Source organism: Thamnophis elegans, chromosome 3, assembly GCF_009769535.1.
Source record: "Thamnophis elegans isolate rThaEle1 chromosome 3, rThaEle1.pri, whole genome shotgun sequence".
In the NCBI taxonomy this organism is placed as follows: domain Eukaryota; kingdom Metazoa; phylum Chordata; class Lepidosauria; order Squamata; family Colubridae; genus Thamnophis; species Thamnophis elegans.
Genome location: NC_045543.1, coordinates 42183227 through 42205278, shown reverse-complemented (window position 1 = coordinate 42205278; position 22052 = coordinate 42183227). Strand labels below are relative to the sequence as shown.

General features: G+C 41.7%; 2 protein-coding genes and 1 non-coding gene across 4 annotated transcripts in view; 2 read left to right on the top strand and 1 right to left on the bottom strand.

Moving 5' to 3' along the window:
• Positions 1-645: 645 nt before the first annotated feature.
• MRPL51 (mitochondrial ribosomal protein L51) lies at positions 646-4383 on the bottom strand. Its single transcript, XM_032213686.1, has 3 exons — positions 4160-4383; positions 2320-2424; positions 646-1173 (listed from the first exon to the last, which is right to left on the bottom strand). The coding sequence occupies exons 1-3, from the start codon at positions 4260-4262 to the stop codon at positions 977-979; spliced, it is 405 nt and encodes a 134-aa protein (XP_032069577.1). The 5' UTR covers positions 4263-4383; the 3' UTR covers positions 646-976.
• Positions 4384-6561: 2178 nt separating this feature from the next.
• The window catches only part of NCAPD2 (non-SMC condensin I complex subunit D2), a 31967-nt gene continuing 16476 nt past the window's right edge, over positions 6562-22052 (top strand). Inside the window, exons 1-16 of one of the 2 annotated variants that reach the window (XM_032214078.1) lie at positions 6562-6976; positions 7902-7977; positions 8416-8474; positions 8909-9097; positions 9694-9820; positions 10327-10454; positions 10592-10715; positions 10789-10936; positions 11754-11951; positions 14990-15124; positions 16525-16606; positions 17113-17275; positions 18004-18131; positions 19387-19596; positions 20499-20673; positions 21292-21376. In XM_032214078.1, coding sequence (XP_032069969.1) covers positions 6832-6976; positions 7902-7977; positions 8416-8474; positions 8909-9097; positions 9694-9820; positions 10327-10454; positions 10592-10715; positions 10789-10936; positions 11754-11951; positions 14990-15124; positions 16525-16606; positions 17113-17275; positions 18004-18131; positions 19387-19596; positions 20499-20673; positions 21292-21376 — 2172 coding nt within the window. In that variant the 5' untranslated portion in view covers positions 6562-6831. Of the gene's footprint in view, positions 6977-7901; positions 7978-8415; positions 8475-8908; positions 9098-9693; positions 9821-10326; positions 10455-10578; positions 10716-10788; positions 10937-11753; positions 11952-14989; positions 15125-16524; positions 16607-17112; positions 17276-18003; positions 18132-19386; positions 19597-20498; positions 20674-21291; positions 21377-22052 lie in introns of those variants that run through there. The other variant, XM_032214077.1, reaches the window with a different exon arrangement.
• Positions 8522-8839, top strand: LOC116506852. The gene has a single exon (XR_004255073.1). It is a non-coding gene; the product is annotated as a small nucleolar RNA U85 (small nucleolar RNA).

The window sequence follows — 22052 nt, the reverse complement described above, 5'->3', positions numbered from 1 at the left end:
TTACTTTTAAAATATTTTTGGGAGGGGACTGAAGACCATTGGAAATATAGTTAATTATATTGTAACTATAGTGAGTAAAGGCCAACTAGGGAATACAATTTTTTTGAACCGGGTAAGTTTTAAAGAAGAATATTAATATCTTAAGGATGAGGTACCCACTTTGATTCTTTTATTTCTCAAATCCAATGAAAAATTGATCTGATTTGATCAATCCTGCTTCTCCTAATCATTCTATTCAGCTCCTTGGAAGATTCTTCTATTGCCATCTCTCACTCACTTTGACTCTCTTTCTATTCTTTTTCCGCCCTGGAAAACTAAGCATCCAAACAAGTTTTAAGACCCACATATTATCTGTCATTTTGGTTTTCAGCACACTAGCATCTCATAACCAAGGCAGTGAAAATCTTTTTAAATAAAAAGCAGGAGAGACTGTGAAAAATATATACAAGGTATCTACTTGTATCATATTGAGGACCATTTGTATTTCAATTTCACTGAAATAGACCCACAAAATTAGAAGACAGTCTTGTAAGAAGAAACAAATACTATACTAAAACTATTAAAAATATGGGTTGTGGGCATTCTACATAAACCAGTATGGGGAAAAAAACAAATGGTTAGATACAATGAGGAGGGACTACAATATAAAAAGATGGAATTTATTATTTGCAATTATACATTAACCAGGTTGGCAAATAACCATATAACGTATCCCATCCTGATGTACATATGAAATCAAAATTGCTTGAATGATACTTCCAAGAAATGGCATATCAGAACATTGAAGTATTTCAATTAATGAAGTGAAAGAAAAATAACTGGAAATAGAAAATAATTCAAAAGACGGAACACAATAACAAGGATGATGTTTGGATGGTTTCACCCAACCATCAATTTCTGCACGCTAGCGCTACTAATAAATATCGTCCAGTAATGCACAATGTTTGTGGATAAATGTTGTTATGGAGAACTTCTTTTAGCGATTCATTCTATAGCGATTATATCGCTTGTACAAGAATTTAATCCTCTTATTCAGATTATGGTAATCGTCAACAAACATTCGGTCACCCTCCATCTTCTTTCTGCGAATGCATCTCTGCAGCTCATTTCCCCTCCATCCACGTAGCCATTCTGGCCCCACAATCAGGTTTTTGGGGTGGGCCTTGAAATCCCCTAAGAAGAAGAACACAATAGATACACTTTAGAATTCTATCACTTTGATTTTCAAAAAGGAAGTTTATTCATTAATTGGCACTTTTTTTATCACAGACTACTACCAACTTCAATTGCAAAAGGCATTCCCTTCCTAAATAAAGTGGCAAATAAAAATGTCTTTCCCTTCAATTTATCAAAACCAGTCACGTGAACTTTTCTCAGATTAGGAACTTCCATGACAATTTCCTTCTTCCAAGATTGGGAGAGGGGGGAGAGAAAAAAAGAAAGATCCATTTAAACACCTGCCAGAATCACTAGAAAAGTTTGCAGGGAGCTTGAGGGATGGTAGACTGTATGACTCTTAAGGGCAGAAAGTGAACAGAAACTAAAGAGCCTCTTGATGCTAGTGAAGGAGGAGAGTACAAAAGTTGGCTTGAAATGGAACATTAAGAAAACTAAGATCATGGCATCCAGCCCTCTCAATTCCTGGCAAATAGATGGGGAAGGAATGGAGGTAGTGACAGATTTTATTTTCCTGGACTCCAGGAGATGGGGACTGCAGCCAAGAAATTAAGACGTTTGCGCTGGGGAGGAAAGCTATGGCAAATCTAGAGAGCATACTAAAAAGAAGAGACATCACCCTACCAACAAAAGTGTGTATAGTCAAGGCTATGGTTTTCCCGATTGTAATGTATGGCTGTGAAAGTTGGACCATAAGAAAGGCTGAGCGCCAAATCATTGATGCCTTTGAACTATGATGCTGGAGAAGATTCCTGCGAATCCCTTGGACTGCAAGGCGATCAAACCAGTCAATCCTAGAGGAGATCAACCCTGACTACTCTTTAGAAGGCCAGATCCTGAAGATGAAACTCAAATACCTAATGAGAAGGAAGGACTCACTGGAGAAGAGCCTAATGCTGGGAAAGAGTGGGGGCAAAAGAAGAAGGGTGACTGGATGGAGTCACTGAAGCAGTAGGCATGAGCTTAAATGGACTCCAGAGGATGGTGGAGAACAAGAAGGCCTGGAGGAACGTTGTCCATGGGGTCACAATGGGTTGGACATGACTTCACAACTAACAACAATAACAAGACTACATGTATCTCTCCTATATATGCTGTTATTGAAAGACAGGTAGGGACAATCAATTGTAAACTAATATTTACCCAGAATTCCAATATTATCATAGACACCAAAGAGTGCTCGTTTCTCATTCCATCTGTCAACCACTTTTGGAGGAGGAGGCTCTTTCACCAGAAATTTGGGGGGTTCTGATTTAAACAAAAAAGTAAAAAAAAAATCAATATCAATATCTTTAAAGATTGCCTTTGAAATCTTATGACGTCAAAGTTGGAGCTTTTGTGCAGCATATTTACAGACCAACCTTTATATAAAATATAAAGTTCAATTGTTTCTTTTAAAGCCCTCTAATGGCACAATATCACTGGACAGCTTTACAAAATAAATTTACTGGTCCTTAAACAACTGTTTACTGTATTTATAAAGAATATCTAGTCCAGTGTTTCCCAACCTTGGCAACTTGAAGATGTCCGGACTTCAACTCCCAGAATTCCCCAGCCAGCGAATGCTGGCTGGGGAATTCTGGGAGTTGAAGTCCGGACATCTTCAAGTTGCCAAGGTTGGGAAACACTGATCTAGTCAACCATCATAAGTGTAGTACAGGTAGTCCTCAGCTTACGACCAGAATTGGGATACAACTTCTTGCTCTCAGCAAGGCAGTTGTTAAGTGAGTCTCACCCAATTTCATGATCTCTTCATTCTGGTCATTAAGTGAATCACACCGTTCTAAGCAAATATGGCTTTCCCCATTGGAACTTGGCTAGAAAGGTGGCAAGTGACTCTGCCATATGGTTCTGGAAGACAGCAAGTGTCATAAATACACACTGGTGGACAAGTGTCTGAATTTTCATATGTGACCATTCCGCAACAGTCATAAGTGCGATAACTAGTTGTAAACACATTTTTCACTTGCCGGTGTAATTTTAAATTTGAATGGTGTAAGTTGATGACAACCTGTACTGCAAGATTAGCTACAAATAAGACTGCAAATAAACAACTTCTGGACCAAATGGTCTCACACACAGCACAACAGGATTGCCCGTTCATGAACTAAGCTACTCTTATTCAGAACTCCTATATTAACTGAAGCTGGAAATAAGAACTGTTAGCCATTTGGGTCACTTGGATTTCAGTGTCAATTATTATTTTAAGTGCAATCTAATGGCCAAATATGGCCTTTTCAGGCGCCTGCCTCGGTGTGCATATTTTCCAATGAGACAAACCGAGACAGGAAGATCATTTATTACCATTATCAGAATATTCAGACAAAAGGGATTCCTATTCAAAGAGGGAACCCGATCTGTAGCTTACATCCCCTTTTATAGTAACATAACCTGAAAGAAAAAAGTTGATGGACAGGATAATAGCATACATGTTTATTAAAATGAGGTCTGAAGGGAAATAAATTTAGGGTTCACAAGAGATAAGCCAGACCCCAATTTGTACTAACAAACTTTTCTTATCTGGAGCTAGTCTCCAGCTTGTTTATCAGTTTAGGAATGTTAAAAGCTAATAAATCTTGAACATCACTTTAAAAGAAATAATATAAATCAGATTAAAATACGAACTAACTATATTACTTAAGAAATAACAAAACCCATGTTATTTGCCCCTCAAATCTTAATATTCATGCCTATGGTTGTGTGTGTGTTTGTTTCTCACGGAATTCAATATTTAGAACAGACTCTGCAAGACCCATATGAAATCCCATCTAACCCCCGCAAAAAGAACTCTCCTTCTACAGGTACCTCATCGCCTTCTCGCTTCCTCTGAAAAAAAGGGGGAAGGTGCTATAATTAATAAATGCTCGGGATAGTAAAGGAAAAGAAACGGGGGTCGATGTTTAATCCAACAGCTGAAACGCCAAGACAGGGTTGAGATCGATACCTGCCCCATAGGGCAGCCCCGGCTCTTCTACCCACCCACCTGTACTGAACAGCCGACGAGCTGTAGAGACGAGAAGGCTGCTGCTGCTGCTGCCCGTCCATAAACGCGGCGGGGCCATCATCAGCCGCCACGCCGCTTCCATTGAGCTTCGGCTTCCCTCTGACTCTTCGGCTAGAGGGCAGCGCAAAGACTACACGCAAGGAAGCCACTTCGGACGCTTCCCAGATCACCCCGCGCCTCGCAGCTTCCCATCCGCAGCTGAGAGGAAGAGGGAAAGTTGCAACCATAGAGATAAAAACAATGAATGGTAGACGTGTCGATCAAGACCTCTTTTTTACACTGCTTTATTAAATATTATAGCCGATTCTTTTTAGCTATTCAGTTTACTTCTTTTTTTTTTATCCATTCCTTCTTTACCTTCTCCCCCAACAGAAGTTAGTTTCTCAAGATTCTGCTCCACGGACAGGGGCTGCATCACTAAATTAGTGATTTTTAAACTTGGGAACTTTAAAGACTCTGCGCTGCATGGCTGGCTAGGGAATGCTGGGAGTTGAAACGTACGCGTCTTGAAGTAGCCAAATTTCAAAAATACTGAACTAAATCTTCCATGTGAAACAAGATTCTGCACTGTTCTAATTAAATAGATTACCCGGTTTAAGCTGAAATAATTTATTATTTCATCCTGTAAGAAGTTAAAACCCACCCCTCTCCTAGAAAAATGAAAAATTCTGGGAAATATTGAAAAGGCGGAATATATTTCCCTGGATAAGAAATGGAGAAACATGTTTTTAAGCAGGAAACAGACTCACTTTTAATAGCCCCCACCTTTGGCAATGGCCCATCAAAAGGCCTGAGCCAGTCTAACAAAGATCACCATTCAGCTCCAGGGTGATGGGATTAAGGAATGATAGTATTAGCCCTTTACCCATCTCACCACAGGGAACATGGGAAGAAGCAATGCTCAACCAAACTTGGAATCAAAACACAGCCTACAGCAGTGATGGCAAACTTTTTTTTGGCTCCTGTGCCAAAAGCAGGGGGAGTGCAGAGGCCCATGCACGGGTGTGCCACACCCATAATGCTATGTGCACAACATCCCCCCCCCATTTTTGGCATGGTTTTTTTTTGCCCTCCCTAGGCTCCAGAGGCTTTCTAAGAGTCTGGGGAGGGCTCAGGGTTGACTCAGCCTTCCATCCTTCCGAGGTGGGTAAAATGAGGACCCGGATTGTTGTTGGGGGCAATATGCTGACTCTATAAACCGCTTAGAGAGGGCTGAAAGCCCTATGAAGCGGTATATAAGTCTAACTGCTATTGCTATTGCTATAAAAACAGCCTCCCTGCCCCCCTAGGCCCCCTCCAGAGACCTCAGGAGCTTCCCTGAAGGCTCCGGAGGGCAAAAACTGGATTTACAGAAAAACCGGAAGACACTTTGCTCTGGAGGGCAAAAAACGGACTATGTGGAAATTGGAAGTTCAGGAATTATGACTTCCAGTTTGTCCGTAGGGCCGTTTTTTGCCCTCTGGAGCCTACAGGGCCCTTCAGGAGGCTTTCCTGAAAGCTACAGAAGGCAAAAACCAACCCTCCGAGCAAACAGGAACTGAAGGCTCCGGAGAGTGAAAAACGGCCTCAAAAGGCCAAAGTCAGCTGCCTCGCATGCCCTGACAAATGGTCCGTGTACTACCTGTGGCACGCATGCCATAGGTTCACCATCACGGGCCTACAGAGTTGCCTTGGGAGTCAGACAACCAATCAGAATACAAGCTCAGGTTCAAAGGCCAGAGAGGGCATAAAACCAGGGACTTTCAGCATCTCGGCCCTTCTTCTTCACCCAACATCTGGAAGCATGTGATCCCCCTTTTCTGTTCAGGAGCTCAAGCCATATGATCCTGTCCACCATTAAACCATATTTCCAAGCAGCCTCAATGTTTCCAGTGTTTTTTCCCAACTTGGAACTGAACCCAGAAGAACACTTCTTGCAACATTCCAAGGCAGACATCGACTCCTGCCTGCAGAAATCAATGGAGAAAAATAAGGAGCTAAAATGATGCTTGTTCATTTAGAAGGAAAAGTTTATCTACCATGGAAGTTACCATGGTATAAAGTTTACTTTTAAAATGTATACAGATGTTTCACCCATTCAAATGCAACTGACTACTCCATGCACTGAGAATACAAATACTTAGAATTTGAAAATTACATTTCTGTCAAAATGGTATACACAGTATCTTGATGTTGTTTTTTAGATGGGAGCTTTCACTTTTTATTCAAAGAAATAAAATAGCACTGTAAGAACTTGGTCTTCAGGACACATATAACTCTACACTTTTCATAACTCTTCGCCTTCCGAAGCGCGCCTGTCCTTGCGGGATTTGATTGCGGACCACGAAAGAACGATCGACCTTAAAAAACGATTGGCTGCCGAGCTATCAAAGAACAACCTGATTGGGCGAGCGGACATTATTCGAATTCCTGGCGCGTCATTTTCCTTCCCCTATTGGTCTGCCATTGGCGCGAGAGGTGTAGGGGAAGTTTTGATTGTTTTTCCGCCCCCTACTCGGTTCTGCCGCCAAGCCGACCTCACAAGAGGTCGTGCGTTCCAGTCCTGCGTTCCAAAATCTACGATGTTCTGAATTCTATCCGGCGCCGAGCTTAGGAGTGCGGATGTCTGAGGTTCGATCTGCCTCCCCTTAGGCTGCGGATCGGAAGGGATCATGGCTGATCCGACTTCGCTTTCGCCTCCCTCGTGGGAGTTCCACTTGCCTCTGTCTCCGACCGACTTGCTTCGCAGCGCGGGGTCTCTGCAGTACGTGGTGCAGGAAGTGCTGCCCCTCAAACAGCTCCCGAGACAGCTGGCAGGTTAGTGGGAGAAGCGGGAAGGGGAAATGGTCAAAATACCGGGAAATGGGAAGGAGGAAGGCGGGTAATTAATGTGAGTAGTCGTTCCTTCCATCAAAGCAGCGCCCGAGGCAGCTCTGATTAACAGTGAATTCTAGGCGGTGCTATGGAGTATCCCGAAGTTAACAGAATCGGGTAGGTTGTATGATGAATTCAGAGTAAGATCAATGGTCTGTCTTCATCCAATACCGGCTATTTAGATGGGGTGGCATTTAATGGTTATATAATAAATAGCACACTTTTAAAATGTAAAAATTTTAACAGCATTTTATTACTCTGATTAGGTAGTGCATCTGTATTCTGCTTCAGAATATATGGGATCTAAGCATAGACAAAACAGATCATCTTAGCTTCAGCAAGTTATACTTTCCAGAAAATTGAAAAGACCAAAATCTAGGCAGGTTCCTTAAAGATATGAGCTAAAGTTTATTAAGTAAGGCATAGTAGCCAAGTCCACATATTACATTGTGAAAAGCATACAAGTCATATGATGAAGCAATGGCTATGGTTTATTTTTCTTTTAATGTAACTGCATACATTGCAGCAGTCTATAAACAGATTAAGGAACAGTTCTAGTGTTTTTCTAAGTGAGAATTAGGCATACAAAATCTCAATTAATAAAATCAGGGTTCACTAACTGCAGTTTGATGTCTGTACTCAAGAATTCTGAGTACCAAAAATGTAATGCACACACAATCCATTCCAATTTCCTCCATGCTTTTTCACTTTGGCAACTTTATTTAAAGAATTACCCTGTTGTTGTTGTATCAATTATAATTATGATGTCCTTGCTTAAATCATCTAGAAGTCTGGAAATAGTTTCAAAGCTATCTTCTGCAGTTGATCTGGAGTTGGCATTTCTCACACATGGACTTTCTTTTTACAGTATTTCAGACAACATTCCGTACACAAGGAGCGCTTGCTATCCTGCAGCATTTTGATACTCTTTTCAGTATTCTACAGTGAGTCTGCACATTACTACTGATATTGTTGGAGGGAGCTTTAGTCTGAGGATTGAGAGTACATCATTAGAAGCCTTGTTCATAATTGTGGTAACAGCAATGAAAGAAGTAAACATGTAAAGAACCGAAAATAACAGGATAATTCTTTGTGTCCTAATTAGTCAGTTTGCTAAAGAAGCTATTTAATTTCCTGTACCCACATTGTTAAATGGCAGAGAGGAGGTGGAGACTGAAAAGAATTATATATAATGTAAACAATTTGTAGCTAAGCTTTGGACATTGTAGATATGCTATGGGAAATTTCTGAAATGTTCCCAGAAGTTCTTTTTCCAAAATTAATGCAAACTGAAAGTACAATGGTAACTTTAGATGAATACTAATACATGGAATGCTTTGAAAGAAATGTTTATGTTTTAACTTAATATTCATGCTTTACAGCTACTTCAGGACTGTAGATACTGCTGTTAAGGAAGATGCCCTAGAACTGATGATGAAAGGTGAATACGTTCTCTTAATACTATAGAAAATACAAGTTCTTACTGCAGCTAAATGATGAAAACAAGGCAAACGTGACCTCATTGGCAGGTTGCTCCCACAGCCTGTTCCTTGCATAATGGTCTGTAATCTTGGTGGTCATGCAGAGTAATGTGTGTTCACTGTAAGGGCAGACCAACAGGAACACCCATTCCTTCTGTCTTCCATCTTTTTGGAATGAGAGATCATCATTTGCGTAGTATTGCAAGAGGTGGTCAGGGGAGTGGATACAGGATAAACATAGTGTGCCTGGGTAATGGGTTGCTGGGTGCTCCAGAGTTATGCTGATAGGATACCATGAGCACAAGTCTTTGGTAATCTGAAAGCTGTCCTGAATTCACATTTAGAACAAATATCTGTTGAGAGCATGTCTGAAGATGGTACCTTCTCCTTTTAGTTGTGACCAGTCAATCCAATGCCCTGACAGCCATCCTGAATGATTCAGACCTCACATCCTCTCTTCGGGTTTGCCATCTTAATGCTCTAAAGATGAATTGTTATATACTAGTGCGGCTAGTGGAGGCATTTGAAATAGAATCTGGCAAGACCAATCTAGTGGGATTGGATTCCAAGGGGAAGGTAGGTGGCTTGTATCTGTTTGCTAGATGTTTACTTCTGGGCAGCTTTTTCCTCTTTAACCTGTTGCCCTGAAATCTGATTAATTTTAGTTTTACTGTCCTCTTGAGTGACTCCAGCAATGCCAGTTAGAGGATATGTTATGTAGCATATTGAAATTTATGTGATCTTTTAAAATATAATTTTATATTCCTAAAATAAAAGATAATCAGAAGCTCCTGCTTTTCTTTCTTTCTGCACTTTCTTTTCTCCTACTCTATTAGTTTGTGTTAGTTTTTATGTTCTTAGTAAATCTTCTAGTAAATATTTTGAAAACTTGTATTAAATTGTGGGAGTGGAGGTGTCAAATATTCCATTCTTATTTTTGCTATGCCAAATATATTGGCAGCTCAAGTCTCAGACCTTTGAATATGCTGTGCCTTACAAGAAGGATCTACAGGCAATCAGTGAGATATGTAATATTTAACATAAGCCAATTTGGATATATCCAGAGCTGAAATCACCAGAGGCAACTAATGTAATTTCTGAACACAACCTCCACATACATAAGCTTTCGGTACACGTCTTTTCTTGAACTGATGTTTTGGATTTGTTTTACAGACCAAGAAAGCCAGGCTAAAGGCTTTACTTGGGAGGAAGAAAGGCAGTCAATTAACAACTGCTCACCACAATTACTTCAGTTGGATCTTCATCAGCTGTGGAGTGGCTTGGTAGTGGAAGAAGAGTTTGTAAGGTACAGAAATGGAAAAGGTTTAATGGAAAACTGTTTTTAGACAAAGTTTCATTGGGCTGGGGGAAAGTGAAGGGTCAGTCAGATGGGAAGAGAAGAAAATGATATCATTCTGAGAGCCAGGAGGAAAACATTGCTTTTTAAGTGCTAGGTACATCTTCATAGGACTGTAAAAGGTGAAGGAGTATTTTACTTCGCTAGTCGTAGCCAATTTTAGGGGGCAGTGCTCATCTCCATTTCTAGGCCATTGAGCCAACACTGTCCAAAGACATACCTGTTTATCTACTTGCATTTACATGCTTCCAAGCTTCTAATTGGCAGCAGCTGAGGTGAGTGGCAGGAGCTCACTCCATCATGTGATAATAGGACTCAAACCACTGGGACACAGACCTTCTCTGGTGTCTTTTAAGCCACTTAGCCAACTGCACCTCTCTGATAAGATTGTAGTACATAAAATATTGCATTGCAATCTCCTCCTGCTCTAACTCCTGTTTTGACTTCCTTTTCAGTTTGGTAACTAGCTGTTGCTACCGTATCCTGGAAAATCCTAGTATTAGCCACCAGAAGCATCGGCCCACAAGAGACACAGTGATTCATCTGCTAGGTGTTGCTTTATTTCGATATGACCATATGCTCAGTAAGTCTATTCTTTTAGCATGGGCAGACCAAATACTGAAATAGGTCTATTTCTGAGCCATAAATGGCTAATCTGAACCATCGTCATTTATACCGTGACTGAAGAAGGTCTTCTCTTACCACAGTTCTCTTTGATAGGTGCCACTCTGAAAGTCACACAGATGCTTCAGCACTTTGAACATGTAGCTTCAGTATTTGTGGAGGCTGTAACTGTGTGGATCAAGGAATATGGTATGAAGAGTATTGTGGGGGAAATACTAAGGTGAGAGAGATTTCTTCTGTCTTTCTTACAATTCTCAGCAACATCAATCACTGACTTTTCGTTCATTGCTCAGGGAAATTGGACAGAAATGCCCTCAAGAACTGGCTCGAGAGGCTTCTGGGATGAAGGGCTATGCTGCCTTCTTGACAGAACTCACTGAACGAACACCAGCTATTGTTCTGGCCAACATGAGTGTCCTGTTGCATCACCTGGATGGAGAGGTTGTTTCACAGAGACTGTGTTTTCCATATAGAAAGTATATGAGCATGAAATAAATCACTTCCTATTTTTATTGGCTGAAGATCTTGAAAAAAGTTTAATGAACTGATGGCTGAGCCTGGTGCTTTCCCTTTTAAGAAAACTGAATCCTCCATTTGTTTGTTTGTTAACTCAAGCTTTTACATTTATTTTTGTCTCTGCTGTGGGCTCTGTTGTATCTTAATAGGTTCAGAACCATCACTTGTCCTTTCTTCCAAGTTGAATAAACACTTGGATTTCTGTTTTTTTCCCTTGTAATCCTGCTTGGCTTTTCAGGTGGATAATTCTACCTGAAACTTGCAAGAAAATGCCTGAAAATTTCAATGATATTTATTTGATTGCAAGTCTCTTGCTTGCAATGTCAAACTCTAGTACCTTTTTTGAGTAAACATAACTTAAATCAAGATACAAGCCTATTGAAGTGATACTGCAATGTGGAACAACAATGGCACTAAAGTGTGCCAGGCCCAGAAGGGTTTTTCCTCAACAATTATTGCAAGTATATATTTGTCCCACCAAAACTCAGCATCAGCAAATTTTCACTTTCCGTTGCCTTTTCTCTGTAGCATTTGGCAATTCGTTATCAGTAAGTCCAGTCTAACGGAGAGCTACTATTGTAAAGAGCTTTTGGCCTGAGATTCTTGCATAGATAAATCAATTTAGTTTGTTTCAAATTTAAATCTTCTTTGGGATTTTTGCTTTCTGAGCATATCTTCTACTTTGCAAGTTTTGGAAATGGCCAGCCCAGATGTCATTCTGAACCATGTTCTAATTCTGCAGAGTTATGGAATGCGTAATGCCATTTTGGCTGCTATGGCAGAGATGCTGTTGCAAGTGCTGAATGGAGAGCAACTGGAGGAAGCTGCCAGAAATACAAGGGATCAATTCTTGGATGCTTTGCAGGCGCACACATGTGATATCAATAGCTTTGTGCGCAGTCGTGTGCTTCAGCTCTTTACCCGAATTGTGCAACAGAAAGTGAGTTTTGAAGAAAATACCATGAGGGGCCAATAACCAGACCCACACTTGTAGAGTTCAAACTAGCTACTTTATTCTTCTCTTCGTATAGTTACAAGAATCTCCCCAGACTGGTAGCTTTTCCCTGGGAAAGACCAGAAAGGCTGTGGGGGGGTGGGGGGTGCGTCCGACCTAACCTCTTCTATTTACATAGGGAGGCAATGCTGATTCCTCCCTTAAGAGGGTGTGGGTTTTTTTATTGTTTTTCGCCCCAATACCAGTGATGGCGAACCTTTTTGGCACCAAGTGTCCAAACCAGCATGCACATGCAAACCCAAAGCTGGCCGGTGCACGCATACCTGTTTTTTGGCTGTCTTGGAGACCTTTATTGGCCTGAAAATAGCCCCAAAACAATAAAAATTGTCTGCTTTTAGCTATTTTCCGGGCCATTTTTGGCGCCCGCGAAGACCAGCTGCATGGTGCGCATGCACGTGCCATACACCCAAAGACCAGCTGTCTGGCTAACTGGAAACCAGAAGAGCAGCTGAGGATGACATGCGTGCCCACAGAGAGGGCTCTGCGTGCCACCACTGGCATGTGTGCCACAGGTTCGCCATCACGACCCATACTGTGTCTTTATTGCTTAAAGACCACCTAGAGTTGCTGTGAAGCGAGTAGAAGCTGTATAAATTTTCTAAATAAATAATAAATAAGCCCTCCTCCCATTTGGGATAGTTGTTCTCCAACCAATACTTTTTGAACTTAATTTAGGGTAACTAAGATGGTACTAATGTCTTTCAAATGCAAAACAGTTTGCCACAAAAAATACACCATCAGCCTAAAACATAAATGAAGAACACAATGCAGTATCTGAAGAACAATAGTAACATTTAAGAACTAAAAGGAGTAGTGGTGAAAGCAAAAAGCTATATATATATACTCCTGCTTTGATTATTACAATGTGCAATATTGGGCTACCATTGAATAATATTTGGAAGCTACAATTAGTCCAGTGGCATTGGCAGTTTTGGAGGCCCCTAGGGTGGCACATGTAACATCTTTGTTATGCAAGTAAGGTGTACTTTTCAGCCTTCAGTGAGTGTGTGATCCTGGGATGGAGACCTTTTCATATTTATGCAAAAGCTCCAGTGAAGCAATTGAGACTTATTTCTGACCCCCCTCCTCTTTAATATCTACATGAAACTGCTGGGTGAGATCATTCGACGGCACGGGATAAAATACCACCAGCATGCGGACGATACTCAGTTGTATCTGTCCGCCCCGTGCCAACTCAATGAAGCGATTGACGTGATGTGCCAGGGCCTCGAGGCTGTTAGGGACTGGATGGGGGTTAACAAGCTTGTACTCAATCCAGATAAGACCGAGTGGCTGCTGTGCTTCCCTCCTACTAATTGGCCAAGTGTTCCACCTCTCAGGCTGGGGGGTCAAACAGTACTCCCCTCAGACAGGGTCCGCAACTTGGGAGTCCTCCTGGACCCACAGCTGACTTTTGAACACCATTTGTCAGCTGTGACCAGGGGGGCATTTGCCCAGTTCGCCTGGTGCACCAGTTGCGTCCCTACCTGAACCGGGAGGCTCTCACAACAGTCACTCGCGCCCTTGTGACCTCCAGACTGGATTACTGCAACGTGCTCTACATGGGGCAGCCCTTGAAGAGTATTCGGCGACTTCAGCTTGTCCAGAATGCAGCCGCGCGAGCGATCGTGGGTGCACCTCGGTTCACCCACGTAGCACCTATCCTCCGCGAGCTGCACTGGCTGCCTGTTGGTCTCCGGGTACGCTTCAAGGTGCTAGTCATCACCTATAAAGCCCTCCATGGTATTGGACCTGGGTACTTGAGAGACCGCCTGCTGCCAATTACCTCCACTAGACCAATTAGATCCCACAGATTAGGCCTCCTCCGAATTCCATCCGCCGGCCAGTGTCGACTGGCGACTACCCGGAGGAGAGCCTTCTCTGTGGCTGCTCCGACCCTCTGGAACAAACTCCCCATGGAGATTCGTACCCTCACCACCCTCCAGGCCTTCCGCATAGCCCTTAAAACCTGGCTGTTCCGACAGGCCTGGGGCTAAAGACTCGCTGCCCCATTCCGAATGGTACGATTGTTGTGTTTTTAACTATGTATGGTTTTTGTGTTTCTGTTACTTTGTTTGTATTTTCCCCTCCCTTTTTGAGTTGTGAGCCGCCCTGAGTCCCTTCAGGGAAAAGGGTGGCATACAAATAAATTAAACCATAAACCATGAATAAACACACACTCATTTTCTGGCATCAAGGGGCCTGTTGCAGAATTATTTTTGGAAGTTCCAGCTCCCAGGGAGGACAGCACTGGTTTTGCTCCTCTTACCTCATGTCAGAAACACTCCAGAACACTTATTACTTTATATATATATATAAATTATAACAATGTGATATTGAAATGTTTTTTATAGTTTTCTTGGGACTGCTCGCCTTCCATTTTCTCTGCATCCAATATGTTCATACTTTGTAAGCAATTCATATAAGGCTAACAGGCTAATTTTAGGTGGGAACTTACTACTTGCTGCCTAGCAGTTATTGTTTAGCAGTGAAAATATATTACAACTGTTCCTTCCATATATTCCTCTAGCAAAACCATTCTAGGGAAAGTGAACGTTTGCACTATATACCCTGTCTCCCTGAAAATAAGACCTCCCCAGATAATAAGCCCAATCGAGCTTTTGAGCGCATGCGCTAAAATAAGCCCTCCCTGAAAATATTGCAACAAAGCAGGAGCCATGAGGTGACCACGCTCGCCACCTTCTGCACCTCAAAAATAATAAGACCTCCCGGAAAATGAAGCCAAGCGCTTATTTCGGGGGTCAAAAGAAAATAAGACCCTGTCTTATTTTGGGGAAAACATGATATCTCAGTCTTCTGTGTATCTTCAGATGGCAGAAAATATTTAGCATAGCAAATGTCTTGAGTAGAGTCGAGAACTTGTTAGACGGGAATACTAGTTGTGCAGAAGAAATACATACAACAACATCAGTTGTATCAAATATCTTCTCTTTTTACTATAGGCTCTGCCCTTAACTAGATTCCAAGCAGTTGTGTGCCTTGCTGTGGGTCGGCTACAGGACAAAGCTGTAACAGTGGTTAAGAATGCTATTCAACTACTCTCTGCTTTCCTTTCCAGCAATCCTTTCTCCTGTAAGGTAAGCTTTATAAACCTATTTATTGGCAAATATTTACTGCAGTATTTTTCATTACTCTCACCTAGTCTCACCAGGCTGCTTGCCTTCCCTTGAGAGTAATCAGGTAAGGCTTCATGAATTCTGGGGGAGATCCTGTTTATGGCAGCGTCACAATTCCAAGCTCAGCCTTGCTTGACCCCCTCCCTCCAGCCCAGCTGGCAGTTCCCCCACAGTCATCATGCCATCAGTCAAGCCATTTTTTCTACCATAATACAGGTAACCCAACTTTTCCTTTTCTAAGCAAGGTAATTAAGTCACGCCTGAGTTTTATGACCTTTTGCATCGCAGTTGTTAAGTGAATCATGTGGTTGTTAAGCGAGTCAGGCTTTCTCCATTGACTTTTGTTTGTCAGAAGCCAAGAGGGAAGGTCTCAGATGATGACCGTGTGCTTAAATACATGCCAGTTGCCAAGTGTCTGTATTTTGGGCACATGACATGGGGGTGCTGCAAAGGTTGTAAGTATGAGAAGTGGTCATAAGTCGCTATTTCAGTACCATTGTAGCGTTGAATGGTCATTAAACAGATGGTTGTAAGTCGAGGACTACCTGCACCTCTTTTTTTCTCTCTCTCTTATAAATAAGGCTCTTTTTCGTTCTAAGCAGCTGATAAAAAAGAGGAGCTTGGCTCAGATGGTGCCTTAATTTTCCCTTCAACTGCATTTAGTATAGGGTTCAGGATGAGCTGCTCTGGAATAGGCAGCTATCAGGTTTTCTTCTAAAATGGGTTTTTAAAAGTTGACTGTTTTCCTTGAATTTGCTATCAGTCACCACATAACATTAGTATATTTGGTGATAAAAGAAATACCGCATTTTTCGGAGTATAAGACATACCCTTTTCCCTCAAAAAAGAGGCTGAAAATCTGGGTGCGTCTTATACACTGAATACAGCATTTTTTTGCCTCCCAAACCCCCGCCCCCTTTCCCAAAATGGCCGTGCAGAGCTTTTAGGAGGCTTTCAGAGAGTTCCTGGGGGCTAGGGAGGGCAGAAATGAGCAAAAAATGGGCCGTTTTTTGCTCAATTTTGCCCCACCCCCAGGAACATTGTATAAGCCTCCTAAAAGCTATCCATGCCCTCCCCTTTTTTTGACAAAAAATGGGTCATTTTTTGCTCATTTTTGGCCCCCACTTCCCCCAGGAGCACTCTACAAGCCGCCTAAAGGCTATTCATGCCCTTTGGGGAGCGGGGGGCGTTTTTGAGAGGTTTGCAGAGTGCAAACACTTTTTTTAAAAAAATTGCCTCTTCAAAACCTTGGTGCATCTTATATTCCATTGCGTCTTATACTCCGAAAATACTGTAAGCTCTCATGAGAATATGAAAATAGAATTATTAACAAAGCTAATATAAACCTCTCATATTTACAGTTGAGCTGCGCTGACTTAACTGAACTTCTTGAAAAAGAGAAACAAAAACTCCAAGAAATGAAGAAAAGCAGAACCCCAATTGGTAATGTGCTTCCATCTTTGTCATAGCTCTAGGGAAGACGGATAAGAATAGACGTTGTTTTAAAAGGGAGGGGGAAGAAGAATTGCGAAGTTAAAATGAGTTGTAGCAGGAAACAGGAAAGGCAGAATCCTACTCTGGTACTAATAGGATTCATGATAGCGCAACCTCCTGTCGTTCTATCTCCAAAAGCTGCTTTATCTAAAAGGATGCCTCACAGGCATATTTGGACCACCAGCCCTTATGGCCTTACTATCTTAAGTCCCTCTTCTTCCTCTTCGTTCCCTCAGGATTGCTTGGCACCTATATTTCATGGTAATCAGTTTGTCTCCGTGAGAGCAAAGTCCACAGTCACTTTGAACAGATAGCTTTAGAAACCAGATATTTTAGCCTGGAAGCAGTGAAATAGAGATCAACACCGTCCTTGATCCTCCAGCATTCATTCTCTAAATACTAATGGTCACAGTAGGAATGGAAAACTATAGCTGATTATTTCATTCACCTCACAGAGGCCGTGATCTCCCCTGAGGAGGAATGGGAAGCGATGCAACCGGAGCTCCAGGCAACCCTGAAGAATTGCCTAGACTCAGAGAAGGAACATGATCTTGAGACAAATGACCCAGCACAGCTAATCAAAGATATTGTCCAGCTGCTGAGGAAATCCAATTACAAGTGAGTAAAGTGCCGGGATATGGATCCTTCTGCTCTGAATGTAACACAGAACATTTGGAGCTTGTTACAGGTACTTCTCGACTTACCCCACCGCAACTGAGGCTGGAGTTTGAGTCGTAAGCCGTTGCGGTCATTACATGAGTCGCCAAGTGTCCTGAATTGGTTTTTACGTTTTTGTGACAGTCGTTAAGTGAGTTGCTAGCTGTTAAGTGAACTGCATGGCTGTTAAGCAAGTCCAGCATATCCAATGGGTGTTTTTTCCCCATTTTCTGCTGGAAAACAGCAAAAACGAGTTTCAAATCATGGTCACATGACCACAGAATGATGCAATTGGTCATAATGCGAGCCAAGTGCCCAAAATGCAATAGTATGACTGCAGGAGGGCTTAGCCAACCATACATTTGAGCAGGGGTCTCCAACCTTGGCAACTTTACGACTTGTGAGCTACAATTCCCAGAATTCCTCAGCCAGCGCATACGCTGGCTGAGGAATTCTGGGAGTAAAGTTGCCAAGGTTGGAGTCTCCTGCATTTGAGGACAGGTTGTAAGTAACTTTTGAGTCCATTGTAACTTTGAATAGTTGCTAAACAACGAGTCATTAAGTGAGGGCTACCTGTATAGTTATTAGGTGAATACTTTTGTGGTACACTACAGGCTTCAAAGGTTAGATAAATATGTAAGAAATAGCTAAATGAAATTTGGCTTCACTGTGTTTATTTCCTAATGTAGGAATGCCATCTATCTGACACGAGAAGGTGTGCGCCAATTCCAAGGATTGGAGCCTTTCTCCGGCAGTCCAGGAACCAAGGATGATGAGGAAAACGTTATTCTGGATGTGTTGAGAACATTATATCTTGGTAACCATCTAATGCTGCTCCAATTAATTTACTCTTTGGTTGATTCTAGAAGATTCCAGTTATACTGGTAATAATGATTGTTAGTTTGATGGCCTCTTCTCTTTATGTACAAAGTGAATAGGGAAATTAACTTTTTTTTGGGGGGGGGACATGCACTGATGTTTGCAGAGCTAAATTGTCCCTCTTTCTCTTCTCTTCCCTATTGGACCCAAGCATTATATCTGGAATGCCTCCTATACCGTATTTTTCGGGTTACAAGATGCACCTCCCCCAAAAAAGGATAAAATTTGGGTGCATCTTATATACCGAATGTAGTCCCACCCACTCACCCCTGAGACCAAAAACGTGAGGCATGGAGGCAGGGATGGTTTGTGGCAATCCCTGCAGCCTGGAACAGCTGATTGGGGGTATTCCGGCAGCCCAATCCACCTGTTAATCAGCTGTACTGAATCAGGCTGCAATAAGTGCTGAAGCTGACCTGGCTGGTCAGAGTTTGCAGCAGCAATCACATTCAGAAAGCACAGTAACTGATTCAGCAGGATTCAAAATAATAATAATATACAATACATTACCAAAAGCAGGTTTTCCAAGGTGGCAGTAAATACAAGCAAAACAGAAGCCGTTTCACTTTCAGTTCTCGGCTAAGGCAGCAAATTTCAAAGTCTAAATAGCCCTCACTGGTTGACTTAATTGCTATGCCTATTCATTGACTGACCTTGTAACCATGTGTCAGCTGAATACCATGGATGCTGGTAGGCAGAGGCAGAATATTTTTCTTGTTATTTTCCTCCCCAAAAACTAAGTGCGTCTTATACTCCGAAAAATACAGTATGTCTTGTTTAAAATATTTACCATGGAAACTTCCAATACGGAAAGAAAAGAGCATTCCTAGACTGATAAATTTTGCACAGCCCTTCCATTCCATTCTTCTCTACAGATGCTCCTTTAGAGAAACAAGTTGATTTCGTCTATTTTTATTGTAATAATAGAAGAGAAGATACCCAGATGAGGCTTAAACTGCGAAGTCTTTGGTGCTCTTAGCTTGATTCTTTGCTTACAGATAGTTCATTACCCAACTAGGTCAGATTATCAGTGCATCTTTGTCTGCAAGCAAACAACCAAGTTCAGAGAACACTTAAGAACTTCATATTTTATCGCAATAGGAGAGTGAAAGTTCACCTATAGCAATATAGACTTTTATGTCACACCTTGAGTTTGGGATTTCATGTATTCAGTCCTTGTTTCTGCTGTGCAGATACCAAAATTAGAGTTGGTGTCCAAGAATCCACAGATGATGTTAACAGTACAGGGAATGAAAAGCAAACCGAGGAAGAGCCTCTGCCAGCAGCATTAGTAAAGCAAGAGATGCTGGTGCAATACTTACAGGATGCCTACAACTTTTCTGCAAAAATCACTGAAGCCTTAAGCATGGTCTCCAAGCTCATGTATGAAAGATCAGTATCTGGTAGGTATAATTATGCTTCTCTTCTTTTGTTTTATGTTTACCATGTAGTCATGTGCCATATAGTTTGAGTTAAGGCTTCTGTTCTCACCTAGACTTCCCAAGAGCATGAAGCAACTCCTTGTCCCAACAAAAAAAACCCTTTAATTAATTTACTGTGAATTCTGCTAATTCACATCCAGCAAAGTCTTTCAAGGGAGAATTTACAGTCACAGACCTTATCTGGCTTGGAGAACTGACAGGTTGATATCTGCAAAACTTGGCAAGGAGTCTCAGACAGTCACGACCAATTAAGCGAACCGGTTGTCTCCTGCAAACTCCACTCCCCTTTCGCTCCTCTTTTATTTCCTCCAGGAGGGCCATTCATCATCCACTGTGGCCTTACTCCCAAGTCGACCCCTGTTCTTTAGCTGTTCCCTTCACCTGGCAACTCTGCGCATGCGCAGACTGGGAACAGCTGTTCATCTGCCTCATTGATGTCTGACTCTGAAGGCAGCTGATAACTGGCATATGGCTCTGGCCCCCTCTCTGCCTCCGACACAGAGCCCTCATCAGAGCCTTCCCCAGACTCCAGGACTGGCCCATGTTCCTCCCCAACCTCCTCACTGTCCGAATATGCTGCCAGACACAACAGCTTCGTGTCTGGAATAATCTAGGTCTGAAAACTGGGAGTATTTGTTATTTGGAACATTTCTGAAAGAATTTTAGAAATCTAGAGGGAGCCCTAGTTCCCCAGCTCATGACACAGGAAAAAATACTTCTACTCACCAGAATTTAGTTACACAATTCCCAACCATATATCTGACCAACATGGTAGATTAAGTCTATCCTAACTTTAGATTAGTGGCCTGACATCTGAATTGAAACTACAATAATGTCTTCTCCTTCCTATTCTTTCTTTTCAGTGGCCCAAGAAGCTATTGAGTTCTTTGTTATAGTTTCTCAGTTTGGCGTACCTCAAGCTGTGTTTGGAGTCCGTCGCATGCTCCCCCTGATATGGTCTAAGGAACCTGGAGTCAGAGAATCCGTGTTGGATGCCTATAGGAGACTCTATCTGAACCAGAATGGGGACTCTGAAAGGTTTGGCTTGACTCATTTCTCTCCATCACAGCAGAAAGGCAGGACACAAATTTTATATGGATAGTCCTCGACTTACGACCACAATTGAGCCCAAAATTTCACATTGGCCCATTTTATTACTTTTCTTGCCACAGGTGTTGAATGGATCACTGGATGTTAAGTTAGTAACATGGTTGTTAAATGAAACTGACTTCCCCGTTGACTTTGCTTGTCAGATGGTCGCATGACCACGGGACATTGCAACCATGATAGATATGAATCAGTTAAATTTTGATCACATGACCCTGGGGATGCTGCAATGGTCATAAGTGTGAAAAATAGTCATAAGTCACTTTTTCCAGTGGTGTAACTTTGAACTGTCGCTAAAGGAACTGTTGTAAATTGAGGACTACCTATACAGAATCTTAACTACAAAGCTTACTATTTAGCATAGTCAAATCTAAGCTTTATCTCGGTTGACTTTCTCACTTGAAATATGTTGCACAGAAATAGACTGTGAAACCAAGGCATTCAGAGCAAATGCCTTATACCTAGGAATGGCCCTGGTAACTTTTGGGTAGAATGCCATGATGACAGAATTAATGGAACTCACTCTATTCCTGTTTATTTTCTACACAGGACTCAAGCCCAGAATTTGATTCAATCACTCTCTCTTCTAATAGTTGATGCATCATTGGGGACTATTAAGTGCCTTGAAGAAATTGTGAGTGTGTATTCTCTTATAAAAAGCCATCTAGTTGCATTTGATGGATATTCTTCATTTGAATAATCTCTTCCCCCAAACTGCCATCAGGATTATCTAGCTAAATGTTTATTTTATCACCTTAATCTTTATATTTTTGCAATGCCTGAGGTACTTAACACAAATGCAGATGGGCCTTTCTAATAAGTTTCCAGAATTAATTAAATCAGGAAATTGCTACTTTAATTGATGATGGTAAGTAGAATGTTTTAAGGAAACATGAGTGGAATATAAAATATTATTAGACTGTATTAGCGATTTTTTGGATCAGGATGATAAGATAGAGAAATCTTTATTTGATCTGGGATTTGCATCTCCTGTTCTAATTTCATTTGTGTTAGAATAAAGGGATCATCCTCAATCCCATTACTACATTAACATTTAAAAGAGAGAGCAAACATTTGCTTCTCTGGTAAACCCTTGATATGTTCTTATCAATATACACCTATCTCTTCATCTCCTGAATGGATGAATTTATCCTACATATGAATGAAGTTCTCCATACGCTCTGTGTAAATATCTACAAAGAGGGAGAAAGCCAAATTTCTGCTTGGTCCTACTAATTCTGGTGCAATACCTTTTATGGCCACCTGCTTGCTACCTTGAAAAAAGAGTAGGAGAGCCTACAAAGTGCCAG

What these genes read in the sequence shown, in the direction of transcription:
- MRPL51 (XM_032213686.1), bottom strand. Translation starts at nt 4,262, where the DNA reads ATGGAAGCGGCGTGGCGGCTGATGATGGCCCCGCCGCGTTTATGGACG. An exon ending in TCGTCGGCTGTTCAGTACAG is followed by an intron (nt 2,425 to 4,159) that starts GTGGGTGGGTAG and finishes TGTTTAAATCAG; the next exon opens with AACCCCCCAAATTTCTGGTG. An exon ending in TGATAATATTGGAATTCTGG is followed by an intron (nt 1,174 to 2,319) that starts GTAAATATTAGT and finishes TCTTCTTCTTAG; the next exon opens with GGGATTTCAAGGCCCACCCC.